This window comes from Schistocerca serialis, chromosome 9 (assembly GCF_023864345.2).
Source record: "Schistocerca serialis cubense isolate TAMUIC-IGC-003099 chromosome 9, iqSchSeri2.2, whole genome shotgun sequence".
In the NCBI taxonomy this organism is placed as follows: Eukaryota; Metazoa; Arthropoda; class Insecta; order Orthoptera; family Acrididae; genus Schistocerca; species Schistocerca serialis.
This window is the reverse complement of record NC_064646.1, coordinates 30,350,815-30,374,353: the sequence shown is the minus strand read 5'-3', so window position 1 is coordinate 30,374,353 and position 23,539 is coordinate 30,350,815. Positions and strand designations below refer to the sequence as shown.

Genomic DNA, 23,539 nt, shown 5'->3' with positions numbered 1-23,539 from the left:
TACGAGTAAATTTGATATGCTCCAGTGTGGTACAGATGATACATAATCCTGCAGCAAAAACAGATATCTCATCTGGTACACAACACAGCTACTGATGCCTTTTCATTTTGAGACATATATGGTTTTTACCACAAATGTTTTAAAAGGTACCACATTCGTCACAGCAAAGATCACAATGAAACAATGGAAAATCCCAGAATGGAATGTAACAATATTATGAAAAGGATAGATGCTACTCACCATATAGCGGAGATGCTGAGTCACAGATAGGTACAACAAAAAGACTGTCACAAAATAAGCTTTTGGCCAACAAGGCCTTTGTCAAACAAACAAACACACACACACACACACACACACACACACACACACACACACACACACACACACACACAGAGAGAGAGAGAGAGAGAGAGAGAGAGAGAGAGAGAGAGAGAGAGAGATTAATTCAAGTACAAACTGTGAGAATTCTTGAGCAAGACCACAACAGCCACTTAAAAGAAATATTTACACATTTACAGCTACTTCCCTTTTCACTCCCACTTCCATTTTTTATTTTTCATTTATTCAGACTTTCCACAGAACAGAGGTTCCTTTCCATCACAATAATATCCTTAAAACTTATTAAAATTAGTATTACGCAATAATATCTCTTCAAGATGCTCCTCCTTGTACTTCGGTCTTGTGGGTTTCATTCTGTGCCATATTTTCTCATTGTCATCTTTACATTTTGAAGCTGGGTAGTCACTGGTCATTTCCTTTTTCTTTGTTCAGTTTCCTGCCCCAGTATCAGTTTTGGTAGGTATTCTTGTTTTCTCCATTCTTCGGAATGTCTGTACAACTGCAATTTACTTTGATCCGTAACATCACATATTCCTTTTTCCACTTCCATCATCATTTCAGTGTTCCCTGCGAAGTCTTTCCTTGAGATCACTGAGGATTTTCTCCAGAAATCAATTTCCATACTTTCAGCTTGTTTTTGTGTGGCTGATAATAGGTGTCCACGTCTCTGTTCCAAGCAGGAATGTACTCTATAATATACAGTGTATTTCATAATCAACAACCCGATTTCAAAATTCTGTATTTAATGATAAAAACACACCTCACACATGGGGTAAATTGCAAAATACTCATAAAATCGAAGTTTTTGCTATATTACTACAAATGCGCTGTGTGTCAACCACCACCACCAGCAGCAGCAGCACGAACAACATCTAGCCAATAGCTACATTGGTCATAAAGTTTACACAATATATCAGCTATTACAGAAGTTATGGCAGCTGTTATTCTGTTCTTCACTTCTGCTGTTACGAGGTAAAGGTGAGATGAACACACTTCCCTTCACACAACCCCACAAGAAAAAAAATTGCATGGGACGATGTCTCGCGATACTGGAGGTCAAGAATGCAGGGCAGTATCTTGGAGTCCTATGCACCCTATCCAGTGTTGAGGCAGAGTGTCACTTGAGAAACTGATGTATGTTGTTGTCCCAGTGAAGTGGAGCTCCATTCTGTTGGAAACTGAAGTCATAAAAGTCCTTAAGTTATGGAAAAAGCAAATTTTGCAGCATCTGGATACAGTTCAGTTTAGGTGAGTCTTTTTCATGGTCAATAATGTTGTGAGGGTTCTAAAGTTTCTGTATGTGCACGTTTCGTCAGTTTACTTTACCACTAGCAGGAAATGTTGCTTCATCACTGAAAATTAAGTGTGGTAAAAATGTATCATCTTCCACATTCTCTAGTGAAGCACTGCTGAAGTCAATCTATTACCTTTTACCACCAACTCAAAGAGCTTGCACTAATTGTAGTCTGTATTGTTTACAGTCCAACCAATGTCGTTTGCACTAATTGTAGTCTTTATTGTTTACAGTCCAACCAATGTCGTAACACTCGCCAGATAGTTATGTAAGGCTATGTCAAATCTCTGCTTGTGTGGCAAGTAGACTTTCATGTACTCCATTCAAAAGTTTGCCAAATTCTTTCCACTGTGTCATCAGAAGTCTGAGGTCAACCTGGACTCTCAACTTTGCACAAGCACCCTGTCTCTTCAAATTGGCGATACCAATGACGAATGTTTTTCAGTGCAGTTGATCAATACCAAAACGCCAACAAAAAGAATGCTCGACTGAAATCATTAACTCACTCTTTGCGTATTTGCAGCACACAAAAAGTCTTCTGTTGAGTGAATGCCATCTTGCTTCTGACTGACAGCAAAATGAGAAGATCCATTGACTGACATTTAATAGCACTGGTGACATGACCTTGTAAGAAGTCCTAGCTTGTTCTAAATTACTATGAAAGTATATTACCACTTCTTATTATATTACCACTTCTTATTAGGCATATACACTGATAAGCCAGAACATTATGATAACTGACCTACTATCAATACAAACCTGTTCAGCTGATAGCCGTGACACCAAACAAGGAATGACTGCTAGCCAGACACGCTCACGGTTGTGCAGTATCAGTGAGAGTGCTGTCTGTATGTAGAATGGGGAAGGCACACGATCCACCCAAGTTTGACTGAGGGCAGATTGTAAGGGGCCGCGGCTCAGTATGAGCATTTCTGAAACTGCACTGCTTGTTGGGTGTTCGAGGAATGCTGTGGTTAGAGTCTTCAATACATGGCCAAACCAAGGTGAAACCATGTCCAGACATCATGGGGTTGGGCAGCCACCCCTCATTACAGATGTCAGACGTCGTAGGCTGGGCAGACTGGTAAAACAGGACGGGCGGCAAACTGTGATGGAACTAACATCAGTTTTTAAGGCTGGGCAGAGTACAAGTGTGTCTGAACACACATGCACCAAACACTCCTGATGAGGGGCCACTGCAGCTGACACGTCATGCATGTACCAATGTTAACACCATGACATTGGCAACTACGACCGAAATGGGCACGTGACCATCGGCACTTGCTCTGGGGGTAGTGGCAGAGCATTGCATGGGCTGCTCAATCCCGAGACCTTCTTTATCGTGCCAATGAGAGGGTGTGAATACGTCATCTTCCAGGGGAAAAGCTCCTTTACACATGCACTGTGGGTCAGAGACAAGCTGGTGGCGGCTCCATTGTGCTCTGGGGAACATTCACATGGGCATACAAGGGTCCAACGGAGCTCATGCAAGGCACCAGGACAATTGTAGACTGGTTGCAGTGGCATTTTTCAACAAGATGATGCGCCATGTCACAAGGTCAGAAGTGTGATGGAGTGGCTCGAGGAACACAGCAGCAAGTTCCAATTGATGTGCTGGCCCCCATCTCACCAGATCTGAACCTGATCAAACACATCAGGGGTGCGATTGAATGTGGTGTTACAGCTCAAATCCTCCCAGGCATTTACGAGAATTAGGTGACTTATGTGAAGAGATGTGATGCCAACTCCTTCCAGCAACCTAAACCCAGCAGGACCTCACTGCTTACATGCCACGATGCATCACCTCTGTTATCTGTGCCAAAGGTGGAGATACTAGCTATTAGGCAGGTGGCCATAATGTTCTGACTGATCATTGTATTCCCTTAATACATGTCTTACAGTATTTTTAATTAAGGGAGCCTCTGTGTCTGCCATATTTAATGTTTTCTAAAACTAGTCCAATACTTCTTAATTTTTCTCTATACTTTCCCAAAATCTGTCGTAATATGAAAATATGGTTTATAGACGATCTCCTGTCAAACCACATCGTTCTTCTTGGGTCCTAAAATTAGTTTCCTCCCTCCCTCTCCCCCTGTATTATTATTCTTAAAATTCTCACTAATGAGTGTGTAGCAAAAATTTCTTTATAGTTCAATCAAATGTTGCAATCTCCTTTCTTAAATATGGTAGCAGTATAACTTTTCTTCTTTCCTTTGATATTAAGTCTCCATTAATGTTTTGTTGAGTAGCTGTGATGCTAAACTTTGTTGCCACTATATTTTCAAAGTCCCAGATTGGTATCACCTGGTCCAGGTGATTTGCCCATCTTTCCTGTTCTTAATACATCAAGCACTCACTTTCAGAAATTTGGAACTCATCACCTTTGTGTTCACTTCTCCCTATTATTCCTTCCTCCATACAGTCTTCTCTATCCTTCTTTCTTCTTCTTCTCACTGCTGGCTTTACCATGTGTCTTCACAGGATCAGCATGTTAATCTGGATTTGGTAATGTTAGTGGCAGAGGATGGCTGCCAGATGCCCTTCCTGTAACACCCCGTCCTTCCCTTGGGTGGATTTTGTGCAAGCTCTCTATCTGCATGCAGTGTGATCCCACATGAATTTGTGTGTGTGAATCATTTGACTGGGGCAGGACATGGATACCAGCCTGGTATTCACATAATCAGAGTAGGAAACCACATAAAAATCAGAACCAGGTTGGCTGCCACACTGGCCCTCATTGTTAACACGCCGTGCAGGATATAATCTAGGGCTGATGCACCTCCCCGATTCCAGGAAGTGGCATGCTAACAGACCACTATCCAGGCAGATCTATTATTCTCTATCCTCCTCTAGTAATTTTTTGAAATATTCTTCCCATTATTTTTGTGTTATAAACTGTAGATTTGCTTTGGATTTTATCTGTCGTCAAGCTCCTTTTAATACTGGCCACACTTCTTTCACTCTCTCAAATCCCAGCTTATTATTGACATTGGTACATGTTCTTTCCCATCTTTCATTCTTTGCTATCTTTATTTTTTCCAATTTCACTCTTGTTTTCCTTATAGATAGATTCAGTTTCTTCCAATTTATAATATAAACACTGAAAATGTGTGTTCCTTTTCTGTTTTGCTATCTCTATGTCTTCTGACCACCATTCTGCTTGTGGTTGTTTTCCTGTACACCCAATACCTCTGCTGCTATTTTCAACAATGGTATTTATCTGTTCATACATTTCTTCTGTTCTTTCTTCAAAATGATGCTGGATGAATCATTCCCATTCTGGTAGCAAGCAATGTTCTTATACTTTCATTTTGTATGCTCTTGATATTATAATGTTTACTTTCATTCTTCTCAGTGTGGCTCATTTTTACAGCACTAGTTTTTACTTACACAGGGTTAGTACTGAATTTACAAAATAAAAATCGAGGACTTTTAAGTACCTCTTCTTTACTGACAATAGTTGCACTCAATGCTGTAGTAATGTCAAGAATAAAATTAACATGCACAAATAGATGATAACTTCAATATAGTATCACTGTAATAAAATTCAGCAGTATCAGCTTAATAGATATAAGGCAAATTCTCTAACAAGTTACAACAATTTACTTCATTACATGTTTGCTTGATCTTTGATAATGTTTTTTCTTATTGAAGTGGTTAAAGTAAGTACATCACATTTTATAGCCCTCTCTGCAGTTTTCATCCAACAATAAAGCTTAAAAGTAATTCCAACGTGTGAATTTTAACGAAATTGAGAATTGTCAATAAGAAAAACTTATAAACAGTAAAACATAACATGTTTTAAGTTTGTCAATTTTTTCCTTAATTTGGCTGTCTAATGCTTGAACCTCTTCTTTCTTTTTGTAAGTCTTTTTCCTTATTGCATTATTGTAAGCAGTACGAAATGATTCTTGCCTTTTCTACAACCTCTGAAAGTTCATCAGCAGGTTTGTACAATGAAGGAATGTCAGAACTGAGGTGCATTCTTTTCTGCTGTGAACCTTCCCATTCCTCTTACAATTTTACTTTCTTTCCAGTAGTGTCTCGGTCTTCTGCACTTGGTTTTGTTCCCCACGATAAGCCATGTATTGTGTTTCTTGCAGGAGATGCAGATGCCAACATATCCTTAGTAAGTTGTACATTTTGCACTCTCCCACAAAATTTAAGGTGGTCTTTAACTTGCCGCATAGCAACATAGGATCTTTCTTCCAAATTTTCTACTTCTAGAGCCTTGTTGATTGAGAATCTACTCTCTACTGCTGCCTGACCATGTGAACAGATTAAAATCTTCTTCCAAACCTTCCAATTTTTTTTTTTTGAAACTTCTTGAATACATAATTCTTGTACAGGAAGTAATCTTGAAATTTTAACATCAAAGTCTCTACATTCTTTATATGGAATTTGCTATGCAAAATCTCCAAACTCCAATAAGAGGGAATCACAATTTCCCATCAAAACGTGGCCACTTCCAGTCAGACTTGCAGCATTAATTTCGTGTTGATCATGCAACCATCTTCATTTTCAAGAATAACTTTTGGATCCAGACACACGTAATTACGTACAAAGGAATAATATGCAATGGAGATTTTTCAAAAATACTTTTAACCATTTTCATAATAAATGACTGTGCTTTGCATTTTAAGGTTAGGACATCTTCCCTGGTAATGTTTTCCTCCTTAACAATGCTAAACAAAATATTGTCTCCAATAGAGCCTAACCCTATTTTACTTAATTCACAGAGTGAAAGATGGTTTCACTTCATAAGTGCCAAGCTTATCTGAGGAATCCATTTTCTTCATATCCTCTTTCTTCAGTATATGAAAACTGAGGAGACAACGGTTTACTAATTTTGTGAGGTCATCCCCCCCCCAAATATATATATATATATTGGGGGGACAGACATATTTAAATATGTCTGCTTGTGTCTGTATATGTGTGGATGGATACGTGTGTGTGTGCGCGCGAGTGTATACCCGTCCTTTTTTCCCCCTAAGGTAAGTCTTTCCGCTCCCGGGATTGGAATGACTCCTTACCCTCTCCCTTAAAACCCACATCCTTTCGTCTTTCCCTCTTTCCTGATGAGGCAACAGTTTGTTGCGAAAGCTTGAATTTTGTGTGTTTGTTTGTGTGTCTGTCGACCTGCCAGCACTTTCATTTGGTAAGTCACATCATCTTTGTTTTTAGATATATATATATATATATATATATATATATATATATATATATATATATATATATATATATATATATATATATATATATATATATATATATAAAATGGAAGGAAACATTCCACGTGGGAAAAATTTATATATAAAAACAAAGATGAGGTGGCTTACCGAACAAAAGCGCTGGCAGGTCGATAGACACACAAACAAACACAAACATACACACAAAATTCAAGCTTTCGCAACAAACAGTTGCCTCATCAGGAAAGAGGGAAGGAGAGGGGAAGACGAAAGGAAGTGGGTTTTAAGGGAGAGGGTAAGGAGTCATTCCAATCCCGGGAGCGGAAAGACTTACCTTAGGGGGAAAAAAGGACAGGTATACACTCGCACACACGCACATATCCATCCACACATACAGACACAAGCAGACATATTTCTGCTTGTGTCTGTATGTGTGGATGGATATGTGCGTGTGTGCGAGTGTATACCTGTCCTTTTTTCCCCCTAAGGTAAGTCTTTCCGCTCCCGGGATTGGAATGACTCCTTACCCTCTCCCTTAAAACCCACTTCCTTTCGTCTTCCCCTCTCCTTCCCTCTTTCCTGATGAGGCAACTGTTTGTTGCGAAAGCTTGAATTTTGTGTGTATGTTTGTGTTTGTTTGTGTGTCTATCGACCTGCCAGCGCTTTTGTTCGGTAAGTCACCTCATCTTTGTTTTTTTATATATATATATATATATATATATAAGGTTATAGCAACAAAAAATTGAAGTAACTTATCATCTACTGCTGATGTAACAACAGTATTCAAACTGGAAGCTGGCTTGTCAATTTTCCCCTCTTCTACATAAGCAACAAGCAGAGAAATGTCATCCAAAATTTCCAGAGCCCTTGGAACTGCATGGAAGTTTTCTTACCACCTACGGTGGCAAAATTTAGGCCAACTTGCTTTGAATTTGAAATTTGAAAGTTCTATGTACGTTTCAACTTTTGCATGTGAGTCATGAAATAAACAATAGAAACTTTTTAAGGAAATATATATGTCCCAGCCAGAAATTTGAGCACCTTTATCAAAAGCATCATTGGTGTGTGTAACCTGTAGGAGCCTAAATCCAATAATTTCTTACCATGATCCTGTTTCATATTCTTCGGCAGCATCTTAATGAATTTTTTATTTACTGCAGGTCCATCCATGCACACTTGCAGATGTTTCTGAAGCTTGATACTTTCCACAGTAGGCATAAATGAATTTTAGTATCCTTTGCTGTTGCACACCCATGAAAGAAGAAGTAATGTATCTTGTGTGAACCTGATTTAAGTATGTGTTCCAAAATGTAACTGAAGCATCCATCTGCTCAGCCTGGGTGGATTTATTTAAAGTTTCATAAAATAAAACTGTGTACTCATCTATACAATCTAAGTATTTAAACAAACCTTGTTTGAAATGTGGTGTACCGTATTTACTCGAATCCAAGCCGCACTTTTTTTCCGGTTTTTGTAATCCAAAAAACCGCCTGCGGCTTAGAATCGAGTGCAAAGAAAGCGGAAGTTCTGAAAAACGTTGGTGCGTGCCGCCACAACTTACTTCTGCCGTCGAATATGTGTAGCGCTACACAGGCATGCATTTTAGGCACAAAGATAAATACTGGCACCAAATCCTCTGCGTCAGTAAATAAATTACAAAAAAAGGTGGAAGATGAGCTTTTTTTCTCCGCCCCGAGTTTCGACCACTGCATTTTCATACATTATCCAACGAAGTAAATACAAATTCCGTATTGTTCATCTTCGAATGTAGCACCATTTCAATGTACTACGAAAATCAAATTGGCAAGACTGTTTGGGATGTTTGTCAATATGGCCAACTCTACGTTCTGAATTTTTTCCTACCTGTGAGAAAAGATGGTTGATAATAGGAACTTCTATGAATTGTGAATCACATGCAGTATTCTCTTCACCATAAGAATAATACGAATATAAACATTTAGCCATGTATTGTTTCCTGTTTGCTGCTATCTCATTTAAATCCTGTCTGCCTAATAAACTACGAAACTAGAGTGAGACAACAGCAAACGCGGAAGAATATACATATCATGTCATGTTTATATTCGTATTATTCTTATGCCTAATAGTGATACAGTCAGAAATGAAGCACAGCAATTGACTAGATTTTTAAATCTAAGATGACTCTAATTTCTATGCAGAATGTAATGTACTAAAGAGGCGCCTGCAAAGATTTTCAAACGGAGAAAAATTTTCGCTAACTCTCGTTCAGAACATCTTCTATCATGCGCAGTAGTAGTAGTAGTTTATTCATCCAGAGACAATGTACATTGCATGGATTATTTGGTTCTTGTTGATCATTATCAAAGAAAGCAGCAGTGTAAGTAACAACAAATAGCAATCTCTTGCTATTGTTTCGCTAATGAGACGATTCCTCTCTCTCTCTTTTTTTTTTTTTTAATTGTAAGCGGTGTTAGTGCGCAGTGCGCACTGTGCACAAAAGCACGCCATGCCGCGAGCGGCGACAGGCCGTAAACACGCACTATCTGAATGCGACAAACAATGCATGACACAGTACAGTAATGCATTTTCAGCTTAGTGACGTAAACACCTATAACAAAGAAAACGGCGCTTATCAGATCAAAGAAAAATAAGCAATCGATTCAAACCAGACGAAGCACGTGAAAAAGGAAGGGTACCCGTATAAATACGGATGGAGCGCCTGACGCATAGTAATGGCTACCTGCTAAAGCTTAACTGCTAAGGTTACGACTCGAACCAAACTACTGTAGCTGTATCGGCATTCATTCGACCTAAATTGTGTCTCATATTACAATGGACCAACTTTGTTTCGATTTGGAGGTGCGGCCTAAAACTTTTCTCTCCCCGTGAATTTCGAGTCTCAAATTTCAGGTGCGGCTTAGATTCGGGAAATTTTTTTCCCCTTGATTTTGAGTCTCATTTTTCTGGTGCGGCTTAGATTCGAGTAAATACGGTAGTACCAAAACAAATTATACAGGCACATTTTTATTTTCTCTCCACAGGTGAGGTGTTTCACTATTTCACTATCAGTAAACATGTTTATAAATAAAAACGAAATATTTGTTCATGACTTGAAAGAATAATTTGATTCACAGAATTTCATTACCCTAATTATTTCAGCCTTTAGACATTCACTTCCCAATAAATATGATTTTACTGTTAACGAAGATGAAAAGCTTGAAGTTTCATTTGTTTCTGAATTTGAGTGCAAGTCTTTATAAGACAAAAGTAAATGGTCCACACTTTGTAATGTTCCTGTAGTAGGGTAAAAAAAGTAGCATGCTTCCTTGCTGTTTCACCAACACAATGTGTTTCTGTCATAGAAGAAAAGAAAAATGTGCCAGTATTATTATTTAGTAATACTCTTGGTAATTAATATAAACACCTAAGTCAGTTTTTTCTAAAAAATTATTGGCATGTCTTCAGTTTACGAGTTACGGCAAATTTTTTCGCTCAGACACATGTTACGACTACGAACTATATCTCAAAACTTACTTTCTTTGACCAGCTTCCCTGGAATTGGTGTTTTGCAGGTTTTAGGAGCCTAGAAGTAAAAAAAAAACATGCCTCCAGCCGGACAATTTGATGCCTTCCTGTCACTGCCAATGTTATATCAAATAGAGGTAATACATCATGCTTTCTGTACAGTCTGCTACACAGTGCCCGCAATGTTCTTAAATGTGTGTGTCCTGTAGTGTTCCAGTTTCGTGTTAGATCTGCTGGCGGCGCAGCTCTCCCATCATGTACCCAGCTCCATCCTCATTGGGTCTTGATAGTTGCCATTAAACACTCTAGCTTCCGCTATATTGACTTTGAACGATTTGGTCTATAATTCATACTTTTTAATCTGAAATCAACTTGCTATGAGAAATCTATATCTTTGTGCCCATCTATATAATGAAAGTGCTCGCGAAATTACGAGTTTTGCGATATAATTTGTCGGTGTAGCACGGATTACCGTAATTACTCGAATCTAAGCCGCACTCGAATCTAAGCCGCACCAGAAAAATGAGACTCGAAATCAAGGAAAAAAAAAATTTCCCGAATCTAAGCCGCACCTGAAATTTGAGTCTCGAAATTCAACGGGAGAGAAAAGTTTTAGGCCGCACCTCCAAATCAAAACAAAGTTGAGTCACAATTTAGGTCGAATGAATGACGATACAGCTACAGTAGTTTGGTTCGAGTCGTAAGCTTAGCAGTTAAGCTTTACCAGGTAGCCATTGCTATGCTTCAGGTGTTCCGTCCGTATATATACGGGTACCCTTCCTTTTTCACGTGCTTCGCCTGGTTTGAATTGATTGCTTATTTTTCTTTGATCTGATAAGTGCCGTTCTCTTTGTTATAGGTGTTTACGTCACTCTCAGCTGAAAATGCATTACTGTACTGTGTAATGAATTGTTTGTCGCATTCTGACAATGTGTGTTTACGACCTGTCGCCGCTCGTGGTATGGCTTGCTTTTGTGCACGCTACCGCTGCTTACAATTAAAAAACAAAAGAGCGGAATCGTCTCATTAGCGAAACAATGGTAACAGACTGCTATTTGTTGTTACTTACACTGCTGCTTTCTTCGATAATGATCAACAAGAACCAAATAATAGACTGCATATGATAGAAGATGTTCTGAACGAGAGTTTAGTGAAAATTTTTCTCCGTTTGAAAATCTTTGCAGATGCCTCTGTAGTACATAACATTCTGCACAGAAATTAGACTCATATTAGATTTAAAAATCTAGTCAATTGCCGTGCTTCATTTCGGATTGTACCACTATTAGGCATAAGAATAATACGAATATAAACATGACATGATATGTATATTCTTCTGTGTTTGCTGTTGTCTCACTGTAGTTTCGTAGTTTATTAGGCAGACAGGATTTAAGTGAGATAGCAGCAAACACGAAACAATACCTGGCAAAATGTTTATATTCGTATTATTCTTATGGTGAAGAGAATACTGCATGTGATTCACAATACATAAAAGTTCCTATTATCAACCATCTTTTCTCACAGGTAGGAAAAAATTCAGAACGTAGAGTTGGCCATATTGACGAACATCCCAAATAGTCTTGCCAGTCGGATTTTCGTAGTACATTGAAATGGTGCTACATTCGAAGATGAACAATATGGAATTTGTATTTACTTCGTTGGATAATGTATGAAAATGCAACGATCGAAACTCGGGGCGGAGAAAAAAAGCTCGTATTCCACCCCCCCCCCTTTTTTTTTTTTTTTTTTTTTTACTGATGCAGAGGTTTTGGCGCCAGTATTTATCTTTGTGCCTGCAAAGCATGCCTGTGTAGTGCTACATATATTCGACGGCAGAACTTTGTTGTGGCGGCACCTACCAACATTTTTCAGAACTTCCGCTTACTTTGCACTCGATTCTAAGCCGCAGGCGGTTTTTTGGATTACAAAAACCGGAAAAAAGTGCGGCTTAGATTCGAGTAAATACGGTAAGTGCAGTGCACAAATAATTTACCTCAACCTTTGTTACTTTTATTTTTATTCTTTTGATTGTAAAGTACCTCATCTTTCCGATAAATTTTCACAGTTTCGAGTGATCGTGATTGCACACTAATCTTTTACCATTTGTTTTATTGTTAATGTCTGCTTCATTTATACCTCACCTTTCCCATATATTTTAACACTAACTTTCGCAGATACTAAATATCATTATTATGCAAGTAGTTACAGATGAAACTGATTACCAACTCATTAACGATTCAAATCATTCTAATCAAGTTGTATATGATGTGAAATAACATTTACTTTTCATATGGGCTTTTAATTAAACTTCTCCCATCATCCCTATATCATTGTTTATAATTGTCCTGTCGCTGCCACATTTGGCTAAATGCACACTTTCCAGACATTTTAATCACAATTTTAAATAGAAACCAAATGTATGTGACATGTAGGGATGGCTGATAAATTGCAGACTGATACTTTGCCACATATATTTTCTTGTCACAGGTGTACTATTTAGTTAAGATTTCCGTGCCCCTTGCCATTTCAGCCAATGTATAGTACCACTGCGGCCTATGTATAGTATTTTCCTGCACAAGCACTGCAGTAATGAGTTCACATACAGCAAGCAGTGTCAGTTGCCAGTACCGCATGTAATCATACCCCCACTCTGTTCTACATGCCTGTGGTGAGGGAGGGGGGGAGGGCAGGGGGGGGGGGGGGGCAGCCTGCCCCTCTCGCCCTACACGTCATGCAGCTGAGTGACCATCATAACTGCTTTGGCTTTCGACACATGCATCCATCCTTTTTTCGCTTTTTTAACTTCACAAGTTAATCTTTTTTTAAGTATGAATACAATTGCCAAGATGAAAATAATGACCTTTCAGGACTGCAACACAAAAAAGGACAAAATAAGCACTTCTAAGTATTTTTATAGCACGGTACAAAAATTAAGAGCTTTTAAGGACTTTTAAGAAAGGTACAAATCTTGTTGCTGTTTTCCAAAGCCAGAAACACTTCTCTCTCAGTAAACAGTTACTGAGAGAGATTAATCTTCACTAGTATTCTCCATAAAGTCTCATTTCAGCTACCTCACAAGTACTTCTTCCTCAAATGGATATATAATCCATTATAGATTCACACTGTCCGGTATTCTGCTACCGAATACTTGTATTAAAAAAAAACTGTGTAGAAAATTTTTTGATCAGTCGTTCTCCATTGTCATTATATACTGTTATTCGCATTTTCCCACTATCCTACACGATTCCTCATTCTTACTCTTGCATTCTCCATAATAATCAGCTCTTTGCTTCCTGGGATTTTTAGTTTCTCTGTGTCTCTCTGAGAGTTGTCCCATTCTTCTGGTCATTTATATCACTCTTGGGTGCACATACTGCAATAATCCCAACTTTCCTAGCAAATAGTGTCATTTGAACTATATCAATACATTGCTAATAAATTACCAATTTCCGATTCTTTTCTTCTATAATTTTCTCTATCATAGTAGAAACTCCTGCTTTGGTTATACCATTCCGAATGTATATATATTTACCAAGCTCTTTCTCTCCTTTATCTTTCAACTTTGTTTAAGAAAATATAGTAACATCAATTTTGAGTGTGCTACGTTCTGTGGTTAACTCATTCAGTTTAACAAAAATACCTCACATATGCCAGCATCCAAATCTCATTTTTCCATCATTAGACTGTCATCCAAAGTTCCAGCTTTTCCAACGCATTTTATTGGGTTTTTAAGCATTTCATTTTTTTAGGTGCCGAGAAGCTGGCCTGCTACACAATCCCAAACCTGGAGGACCATTTAATTTACTCTCAAGGCTTTCTTCCTTTAGGCTCGCATAAACCGACATAATAATAGAAAACAGCAGTTGCTTCTTTTGATCCACCCTCTGTATTCTATTTCCCTGGTACCCACCATATTGGGCGAGAATTCCCTACCTGCTAGTAGGGGAGGTGCCTGCTGCAAGACAAGGAACTTCGTATATCACTACTGTTATTCCATAGAGATCTATAACAAATATTGCTCCAAATTTCTGTAGCCTACCCTATTATTTTCAAGCAAAGTGTAAGTTAAAATTAGGGATGCTATAATGAACTAAATAAAGGCATATAGCATGTTTTAAGGTGACATTATGGAAACAAATTAATAATTATTTTCTAAGTGGTGCAGCATTTTGTTTGCTTACCTTCACACAAGAACATATCCCACACCCTAAGGATTGTGTCCCATGGAAGTGTTCTTGTAAACACACAAAGAAACCATTCAGTCATGTATAAAATAGGTTCAATTTTTTGCTTTTTCTGTAAAAAAATTGAAAATAAGTAAATAACATGTATTATCAGACTACACCATTGCTATGACTAAAAACTGCTATACCATACTTACTATGTGTTTATAAACACTTGGAGAAACTTTTTTAAGTAGTCCAAACAAAATGTCACCATCTAGCTGCAATGTTTCCTGGAAAAAGCAACGGGTTATCATTCATAATCATACAGCTTTTAATTATTTGCTTTAACACCTGTAATGTATATACTATAATCCTGTAATACATATTGTAATCCTACAGTAGTCAGTATTAAACTTTCTGACTCCACCACTGCTACCAAATGGTTTTTCTCACAATAAGTGGTGTATGTAATAAAACACAACACTTTGTTGAACAATGTCATGTGTAGTTCTATTCTGATAAGCATATTTCCTGATGCTTTCTAGTGTAACATTAAAAATGAAAACCAAAGGATGATATCAAAATAGATATAGCCACTGACCCAAAATTCTCAAGTTCTGACGTGGTCCCGACATAATTTTGGCAGTCTCTCCACCTCAACAATTGCAAACTCCCCATCAATGAAAATTTCTTCCTCATTGTCTGGATACTTTCATACACTGTACACAAAGTCACTATCCCACTATAATGAGTTTGAAAAGGTTATACACACAGAATGGATCCTCTCTATCTCCAACAAACTTGTTATATCTACTAATTCTCAAATTTACTGCAGTAGTCAAAATTGAAGGACGAAAAATTAAGGTCTACTGTCCTGTCGACAACATGGTTATCACATATAAAGCAAAAGATGAATTTCAAGAGAATTGGAAAAAAAAAACAAGCTGTGTTCTTTTTAAAATTATAAATTTAGGGTATTCACTGAAAATATTGGATTGGGATTTGAACCCTGCTGCTCCTGAATACGTTTGAAGTCTAAAACACTGCACTGCCTCAGACGGTAAGAGCCAAAATGTAATACCACCTTTGACTTCAACAACTTAAATGTAACATCCTGCAGAAATTGAATTACATTTGGTCACATGATAATTAACTGAAACCCTCAGCTGCCGACAGGTGTTGTTGATATACCTCGATGGGGAGAGCTGAAAATGTGTGCCCTGACCAGGACTCGGACGCAGGATCTCCTGCTTACATGGCAGACACACTACCCGTCTGGACCGATGACCGTAGCAGTCTGGTCCCTTTAATCCCACAAACCACACTACCCATCTGAGCCACTGGGGACACAGATGAATAGCGCGACTGCAGGGACTTATCCCTTGTACACTTCCCGTGAGACCCACATTCCCAAATGTCCACAATCTACATATGTAATGTTCCTAATAGGTGTTTGCCCATCTACCCATTACTCGTGCACACTAAGATGACGATTCTCGTAAGAGTTTGGGCAACCTGTGCGCTTTCTGGCCATTGACCTTCGTCTGTGCGAATGTGCACAGGTTGCTCGAACTCTTACGGAAATCGTCACCTTAGTGTGCACGAATAATGAGTAGATGGGCAAATGTCTATTAGGAACATTACATATGTAGATTGTGGACATTTGAGAATGTGGGTCTCATGGGAAGCGTGCAAGGGATAAGTCCCTGCAGTCGCGCTATTCATCTGTGTCCTCGGTCTTCGTATACATTTTGTCACACTCTGAAAGGATAAGAATATTCTGCCTAATATATTTCTTGCATCCTTAAAATTGTTAATCTGCCTCTCCTCCACCATACCGTACAATATTACTGGTTCATGCTTATACCCTTTTTGCTTCCAACCCAATGGTCCATTGATCATGTACATTTGAACAACTTACAAGTCCAGCCCATGCCATCTACCCACTACTTCTTAAATTTGTCTCATAACAATTATTTATTACTCTAGCAAATGAAAAGGACCTATTGAAATCACCATGCACAATGATCCTGTTGTCCATTCCAATTAATTGCCAGTCAAAAAATGTTGCCTGGATGTATCAGACCACACCAGAGAGCCACTTTCAACTCTTACTTTATGGCTAATAGCACCTGGGCACTCCCCATATATTAGCTCTTCCGAACTCTCATCCTGTGTATCCCTTGGTTCCAACAATCATCTAAGCAAATTCCACCATCCCAACTATACCTCCTGTCCACTTATACTGCCCTAGACTCATCTATCCATGTCCTAAAATGTTCCCTCTGCTTGGTTTCTGACTTTGCAAATGCTCTGCTCTTGCTTCATTATTTATTTAATTTCACATAACTTATTCAACTTTGGTTTGTTTTTAGGTTTCTTTCCCTCTGTTGTTACTTCCACTGTATACTTATTCCCTGGACAGCAGTACTTCTCTCTTCAAACTCTCCTGGTTTCCTCAACTCCTCATCCAAGAAGTGTATATACATATTTGTTGTTTGCAAGGAATAATAAAATTTACAGGCCTACAGATGCAGTTATCACAAATTTTTACATTCTTACCCACCACAAATCACTTTACCTAGGCGGTAAGTTGTAGTCTACCTTCTCAATATTGCCAGTTCATAACTTTATAGACCTGTTTGTTGGACTACATAAAAAATGTATCTCCTTCATGTCACTAATCATGCTTCATGTCACTAAACAGACATTTCAAGAAAGTATCAACATGTTATTCAAAGCGCTTGTAAGCATACTTCATTATTAAACCAAGTTACGGCAAGAATAAGATGTAAAGATATGGAAGGGCCACGTCAAAGAATTACGAAAATAAAATTAATCTATGTGCTCATCGTTTAACAACTAGATCAATCTCTAAAAGTGTGCATTAATACAAAATCATAAATCTGGAAGGTCAACCCGCCCCCCCCCCCCACCAAAAAAAAAAAAAAAATAAAAAATAAAAAATAAAAAAAAAAAATAATAATAATAATAATAATAATAATAATAATTTCCGCTATGAAAATACCAGAAACCACATTAATACATTCTTTTATTAACACATGAACATGAGAAAATCACCTTAAATTTTAAAGCTGTCCTCACACAGAATGAAACAGAAACATGGACACAATTCCGAACATGGATGGTGAGTGCTCAGAAATGGTCACAAGTGACATGTCCACCCATGTGATCTGCAGCCATAACATGCTCCAGTGGTGCACTGTACACCGTACACACACATTTTGCTTCCAAAAAATGTACACATAGAAATGGATGATTTAACTTCATTAGTGACTTTCAAAAATGCATGAAGAAAAACTAAGAATATTGTTGAGGTGTCTATGGGTTCAAAGGTACTTAACAAATTGGAAAACAGAACTACAAACATTTTCAATTTCCTTCTAGATAAACTACTACAGATAATTTATTTGAACACACAGAGAACTTAAAACAATCACGAGGAGTTCAAAATTTTGTGTGTGACTGGGAATCAAACTTAGATCCCCAAATCAAGAAAACAACTCTCTACCAAACATGCTACACATTAATGTGTTCTGATGAGTTGTTTCCTTTTTATGCACAGTATCTTTACAACAACTGCAATATGCATGAAAATGCTGTGAGACGATGCAGCCATGTGGATGTACTTTTGATAACTTTTCTTATGTGTTGAGCACACTTATTTTTCCAACAACCTTGACTTTACGCCATTTTCAAAGGCAGTGTTATGTCAGTCATACAAAATTGTTCATTTGATACATTTTATCATGTCAACCTTCTCGATCATGAAACAAGCCCTGTCAGTTAGTGCATACAATGGAAACTACTATTTGACAGAACACTCAGAAGCACAACATTAATCAATCATGGTCAGTAAATCTGAGACATCATGTACTATACATGTACATAACAGAGGTGCCATCAAAGTTTCATGTCCATGTCTTCCAAGCTTACAACAAACCAAGCTTTCACTGTTCTGTGAGCAGTGGAGATACACATGACCATTGGTTGAGTAAAGCATTTGGAGATGTTTATCTTTTCATCCTATACCATCTGTCACTCTCATAACAAACTGTATCTAACACGATGTGATTTTGATGTCTCTATAATGTCCAGTGCCTTGAAACACTACATTTTCATTGTTTACAAATTCTAAAAAGCACCAAATACTGCATGTCAGTTGGATCACAATATAGTATCTGCTCAGTTCAGCCCATAAAGCTGAAAGGCATTTCACACTGTACTGATTTCTGTTTTAAAGCACATTGCTAAAATCCAACAAGACTTCAAGCACTGTTCACATTCGTGAATGATTTGTAATGTGAAATTCTATCTCATGACATCACAAAACTTGCTCTGTTCCACAACCTTACTACCTTTACGTCTCTTTTGTCGATGGTCCTTATAGTTCCAAAGGCATAAGCAGAACAAATGAAGTGATCACAATACAACACAGTATAAGTGGACTGAAGGACCTGCCTACTACAAAACTAAAAATTGTGTCATGGTACAGATAGAAAAGGTACTGCCAAAATTTAGAAGTGAAACTTTAACCATAAATGAGATAATGATCCACAAAGGTTTTTCCACTATGAAAACATTTAATAGTTGTAGCTATAGCATCTCTTGGACACAAAATCACCTAAAAGGCACATCTACTCATTTCTATAGTGTACAGCTTCAAGTGAAATTTGAATTATATAAAGATAATATCTTTGACACTAGCATGGAAATTTTTATTATGATTTGACATTAACGCAGAATTTCCTTTCACAAAACCCAAATCATTGGTGTGCTAGAGGAAAATTGTGATCTTAGCTAGTACTAAATTTATTCTAATCCCCTTTATTTTCCATTCCACACTCCCCCTCCCCACTGGCAAATCCCACGCTATTGCCTAAAGAAATGAATGTAACACTAAACTCTGTAGTTGGTCAACGTTATGGATTATCTGCCATGCTGTGTTTACAGGACTATCAAAGTCATTTCCTATCTGGTTCTTCCAATTTCCATTCTACCAAGATTCTATGTCAACATATTCTTCAAAATTTCTCCCTCTTTACCTACAGTCCACTTTTCCATTGTGAAACACACTGTTGGGTGGTTTGCGGAGTATAAATGTAAATGAAACTTTCTACAAATCAATGAAAGTAATTTTAATTGACAGGCATGGTCGAAAGTTCTACTGAGACACATCCACAACTTATAAAGTTGTTATTTTTACAGTAAATACATGTGCTTTTTCATATTTAATTGTCGATGTTGCGTAACACAAGAGCTTGTTTTGTGACGATACAGATTATCCTTTTTCACTTCAAGACTAACTAAGACTGACTAACAGAAGATCTTTTCAAACTTACTTCATTATCTTCAACACCTTGCTTTTCCATCTCTTATCAGTGCCTCTCATGTTCTTCCTTGGGACTGACTCCAAAATAACCCTCTCCCTTTTTTCAAAAATCTAATGAAACAATAATTTTCTCCAGGTGGTTTCATAGGCGCATTACTATAATCTGCTAACCTATTCACAGTGTGTGAATCTAAGTCCCCCAATCTTTATTTCCAACATGCTTTTAATTTTTGTTAACTCTTTTCTATGCAAGAAGTCTCAGTAGCACTATACATACCATTCCTTGACTGTAGTAGCCCACAAGGTACTTGTCGCAAATGGAGACTAGGCACCAAAATGCTTGTTCAGCTGGCATGTGCATTAGCAGGAAAGCTGCAATCGGAGCCTGTGCCTGGCAGTAGCCAACAGTTTTGTTCATGATTGAGTATGCCTTCAGTACTTGAAAAAGTTCTTGCTGCCTGTAAAATACAAAGGAAATATTTGCTACAGCACTCAAAAATTATATAACACAATGAAAGAAATTGAAAATGTTAATGACTATGCCCTCATTACTTTCCTTCCTAAACAAGAAACACACACAAAAAGTATGGTATACATCTAGATGCAAGGGTGGCCATATGATAGTTTGTTTGGAAGGCAAATGGTGGCTTAAGTAGCCACAAAAAAGTTTCAGGCCTGACCCTGTTAAAAAATCTAAGAAATATACTTTTAAATAATTTTCTTGAAAGAATTTTTTTTTCTTTTTTTGCAGTGGCGGCTCCTGTCCTCTCCTTCGGCAGTGCTTAGTTTTGTGTTGTGTGGCATTCTTTGCTCCTAAGAGTTTCCTTTTGTTTTCGTGTTTTTACTGTATGAATTATAGCCTAAGTTGACCACAACAAATTATGGGACCAGGTTTGAACGTTTCAGATTGTGATAATTATAGTATTCATTCACTAGACTATTTTTTTATTTACTAGGATATTCGTGAGACTGAAAGATTTGTGGAATGGCAGGCATGATGCTTCAGTTGTGTTATGACATTCAAAGAAAGAAAGAAAGTTGTACATGTCTGTATTGCAAGAAAGCTGAACATATTGTCGCGAACTGTCGAAAGCAGATGGCCACAGAAGTAAAAACGACAGCTAACAACAATAACAATTTGATTTCCTGTTTAAAAGTGAGCAGCAAACCAAACAGGCACTAGCTTGTTGCTTCATGTTAATTGTGATAGTGCAGATGCTTGGACTTCGAACATTTCACCAAATGAACACCATTTCAATACATTTGAAAAGTTTCAGATTCCGCAATGTGTAACAGACAGCTGGCAAAGAAATTATTTTTGCACAGAGGGCTAGCAGTATTCATACTCAAACATTCCTCAACAAATGAGGGACAACTGCTTTGCTTGAAAGTGACTGGTATGTACCCAATATCAGACACCAACTTTTCTCTGTGCATCAAGCTGCACAATGTGGATATAATGTGAATTATGATAACAACATAGTGAAACAGTCATAACAGGAAGAGTTATGTGTCCAGCCTTTATTACAAACATGTGAGTCTGTCCTCCAGATTCACAAGTAATGATTAATTTATGAACTTCAGAAGAACAACTGCAATGCTGGCATGAGAGACTGTCATCAAGATAAACGTCATGTACAAAATTTGCTCTCTTAGTTTGGTATATCATTTAAGTGTTCTGATACTACATCATTTTGTGATGGATGTGTTCTTGGGAATCCCACCGCAAACCATTTCGCCGCACCAGAGATTGTCCACAAACTTTCAGTGAGCTGATCAATGCAGACGTTAATAGACCAATGTCTGCTAACTCTATAAATGGTTTTCGTTACTATCTTATTTTGAGAGATGATTGCTTCATTTGGATATATTTCATGCAAAGTAAATCTAAAGCAGCTGACAATTTGAAAACATTTTTGAAGGAGTGTGATGCTGTTGGTCATAAGGTTGGTTGGTTTGTTTGGGGAAGGAGACCAGACAGCGTGGTAATCGGTCTCATCGGATGAGGGAAGGATGGGGAAGGAAGTCGGCCGTGCCCTTTCAGAGGAACCATCCCGGCATTTGCCTGGAGTGATTTAGGGAAATCACGGAAAACATAAATCAGGATGGCCGGACGCGGGATTGAACCGTCGTCCTTCCGAATGCGAGTCCAGTGTGTAACTACTGCGCCACCTCGCTCGGTACAGGTCATAAGGTAAAAGTACTTTGGTCTGATGGTGGAGGAGTGAGTAATTGTAACATGGTAGCTGCAGTGCTACAAGAGCATGGTTTTAAGTTTTATTTTACATGTCCAGATGTCAAGACACTCAGATCAGTACCAAATGTTGTGCATCAATCGAGTACCAACCAAAACAACAGCTTAGTTTGTGCTGTGTACTGTTGTCCACTAGAAGATGCATAAATGATAATTAAAAAGTAACAGATTACGTGTGAAATTGTTTTATGGGAGAACATTTTTCTGCCATGTAAAAGGACGTTTCTGAGTTTATAGCAATGTTCTTTTGGCAGTCTGCTTTCACTTTGTTAGTTGAAAGTAGCAAACCTATAGCACACATTTGTATAGATAACACCACACCTGCCTATATAAATGTACTCTTAGGTTTGTTACTTTCAACCAACGAAGCAAAAACAGACTGGGAAAAAAACACTACAATCAGCGAGTTTTCAACTCAGGATCTTTAGAATGACAATCTGACACCCTACCAACTCACCTGCCAGAGATCTTTATACGTTTTGCCTATACTCCATAGTTCTGGTGTTACTTTTAATTACTGTTTGCCCACCTTCTGCGTGACAACAGCACACAGCATGAACTAAATCGGTGTTTTGGTAGATACTTTATCAACACACAATGCTTGGTACTAATCTGATTGGCTGACATCTGGAGGTTTGGGTGTGAGCAAAATGATGCTGCTGAACAAGCAAATAAAAATATAGCTGAATTAGCTCACTCAATGTTAACATCTAGCACATTACCTAGATCATTTTGGACTCGTGCAAGTGACACAGTTGCTTTTCTACTCAATTGTACTGGGAAGTCACATGCTGAAGGTAATACACCTTTCGAATTGTGGTCTGGCAAAATGTTTAAGTGTTTCAGCTATCTACAAATTTTTTGGATCCAAATGCTATGTTTATTTGCAAGAGAATTTCACTCAAAGTTTGATGACAAAGCTATGCCTGCCCATTTCATTGGCTACGTGACTGACAACAATCGTTACAAAGTGTGGATTCCATCAAAACATTGTGTGACAAAATTGTGCAATGTTGATTTTCAACCAGAAAAACTATGTGCAACTGGAAATTTGATATAATTGGAATTTTATTCCATACCTGAAGAAACTGGAGAACAAAGTGGATCTACTGTCTATCAGCTTGTGACTAGTGACCCAGAATATTGGAATAAGTTGCCAAATCGTCAACCAGTTCATAAAATACGTCCCCAAGTGAAATTTAGTAACTATAATTGGGATAACACCTTCAGGAGTCTCAAGAAGCAAACACATTAGTTTGCCTGACAAAAACGAAGCTTGAGCCACCAAACTTCAACAAAGCTACGGAAAGTAGTAATTCCAATAAACGGTTTAATGCGATAAAAGCTAAGAAATGAAGTCCTCTGAAGAAAATACCTGTACAAAAAAAGAGGTGTTATCAATAATCGATGGGCACTTCATATTAAAAATAGACTTGATGGATC

At 37.9% G+C, this 23,539-nt stretch overlaps 1 protein-coding gene across 2 annotated transcripts in view; it reads right to left on the bottom strand.

The window, feature by feature from the left end:
• The window catches only part of LOC126418936 (TBC1 domain family member whacked), a 93,164-nt gene that overhangs the window by 5,327 nt on the left and 64,298 nt on the right, over positions 1 to 23,539 (bottom strand). For both annotated transcript variants that reach the window (XM_050085971.1, XM_050085972.1), the window contains exons 5-7: positions 20,120 to 20,300; positions 14,705 to 14,779; positions 14,505 to 14,619 (exon numbers count right to left, since the gene is read on the bottom strand). In XM_050085971.1, coding sequence (XP_049941928.1) covers positions 14,505 to 14,619; positions 14,705 to 14,779; positions 20,120 to 20,300 — 371 coding nt within the window. The remainder of the gene's footprint in view (positions 1 to 14,504; positions 14,620 to 14,704; positions 14,780 to 20,119; positions 20,301 to 23,539) is intronic.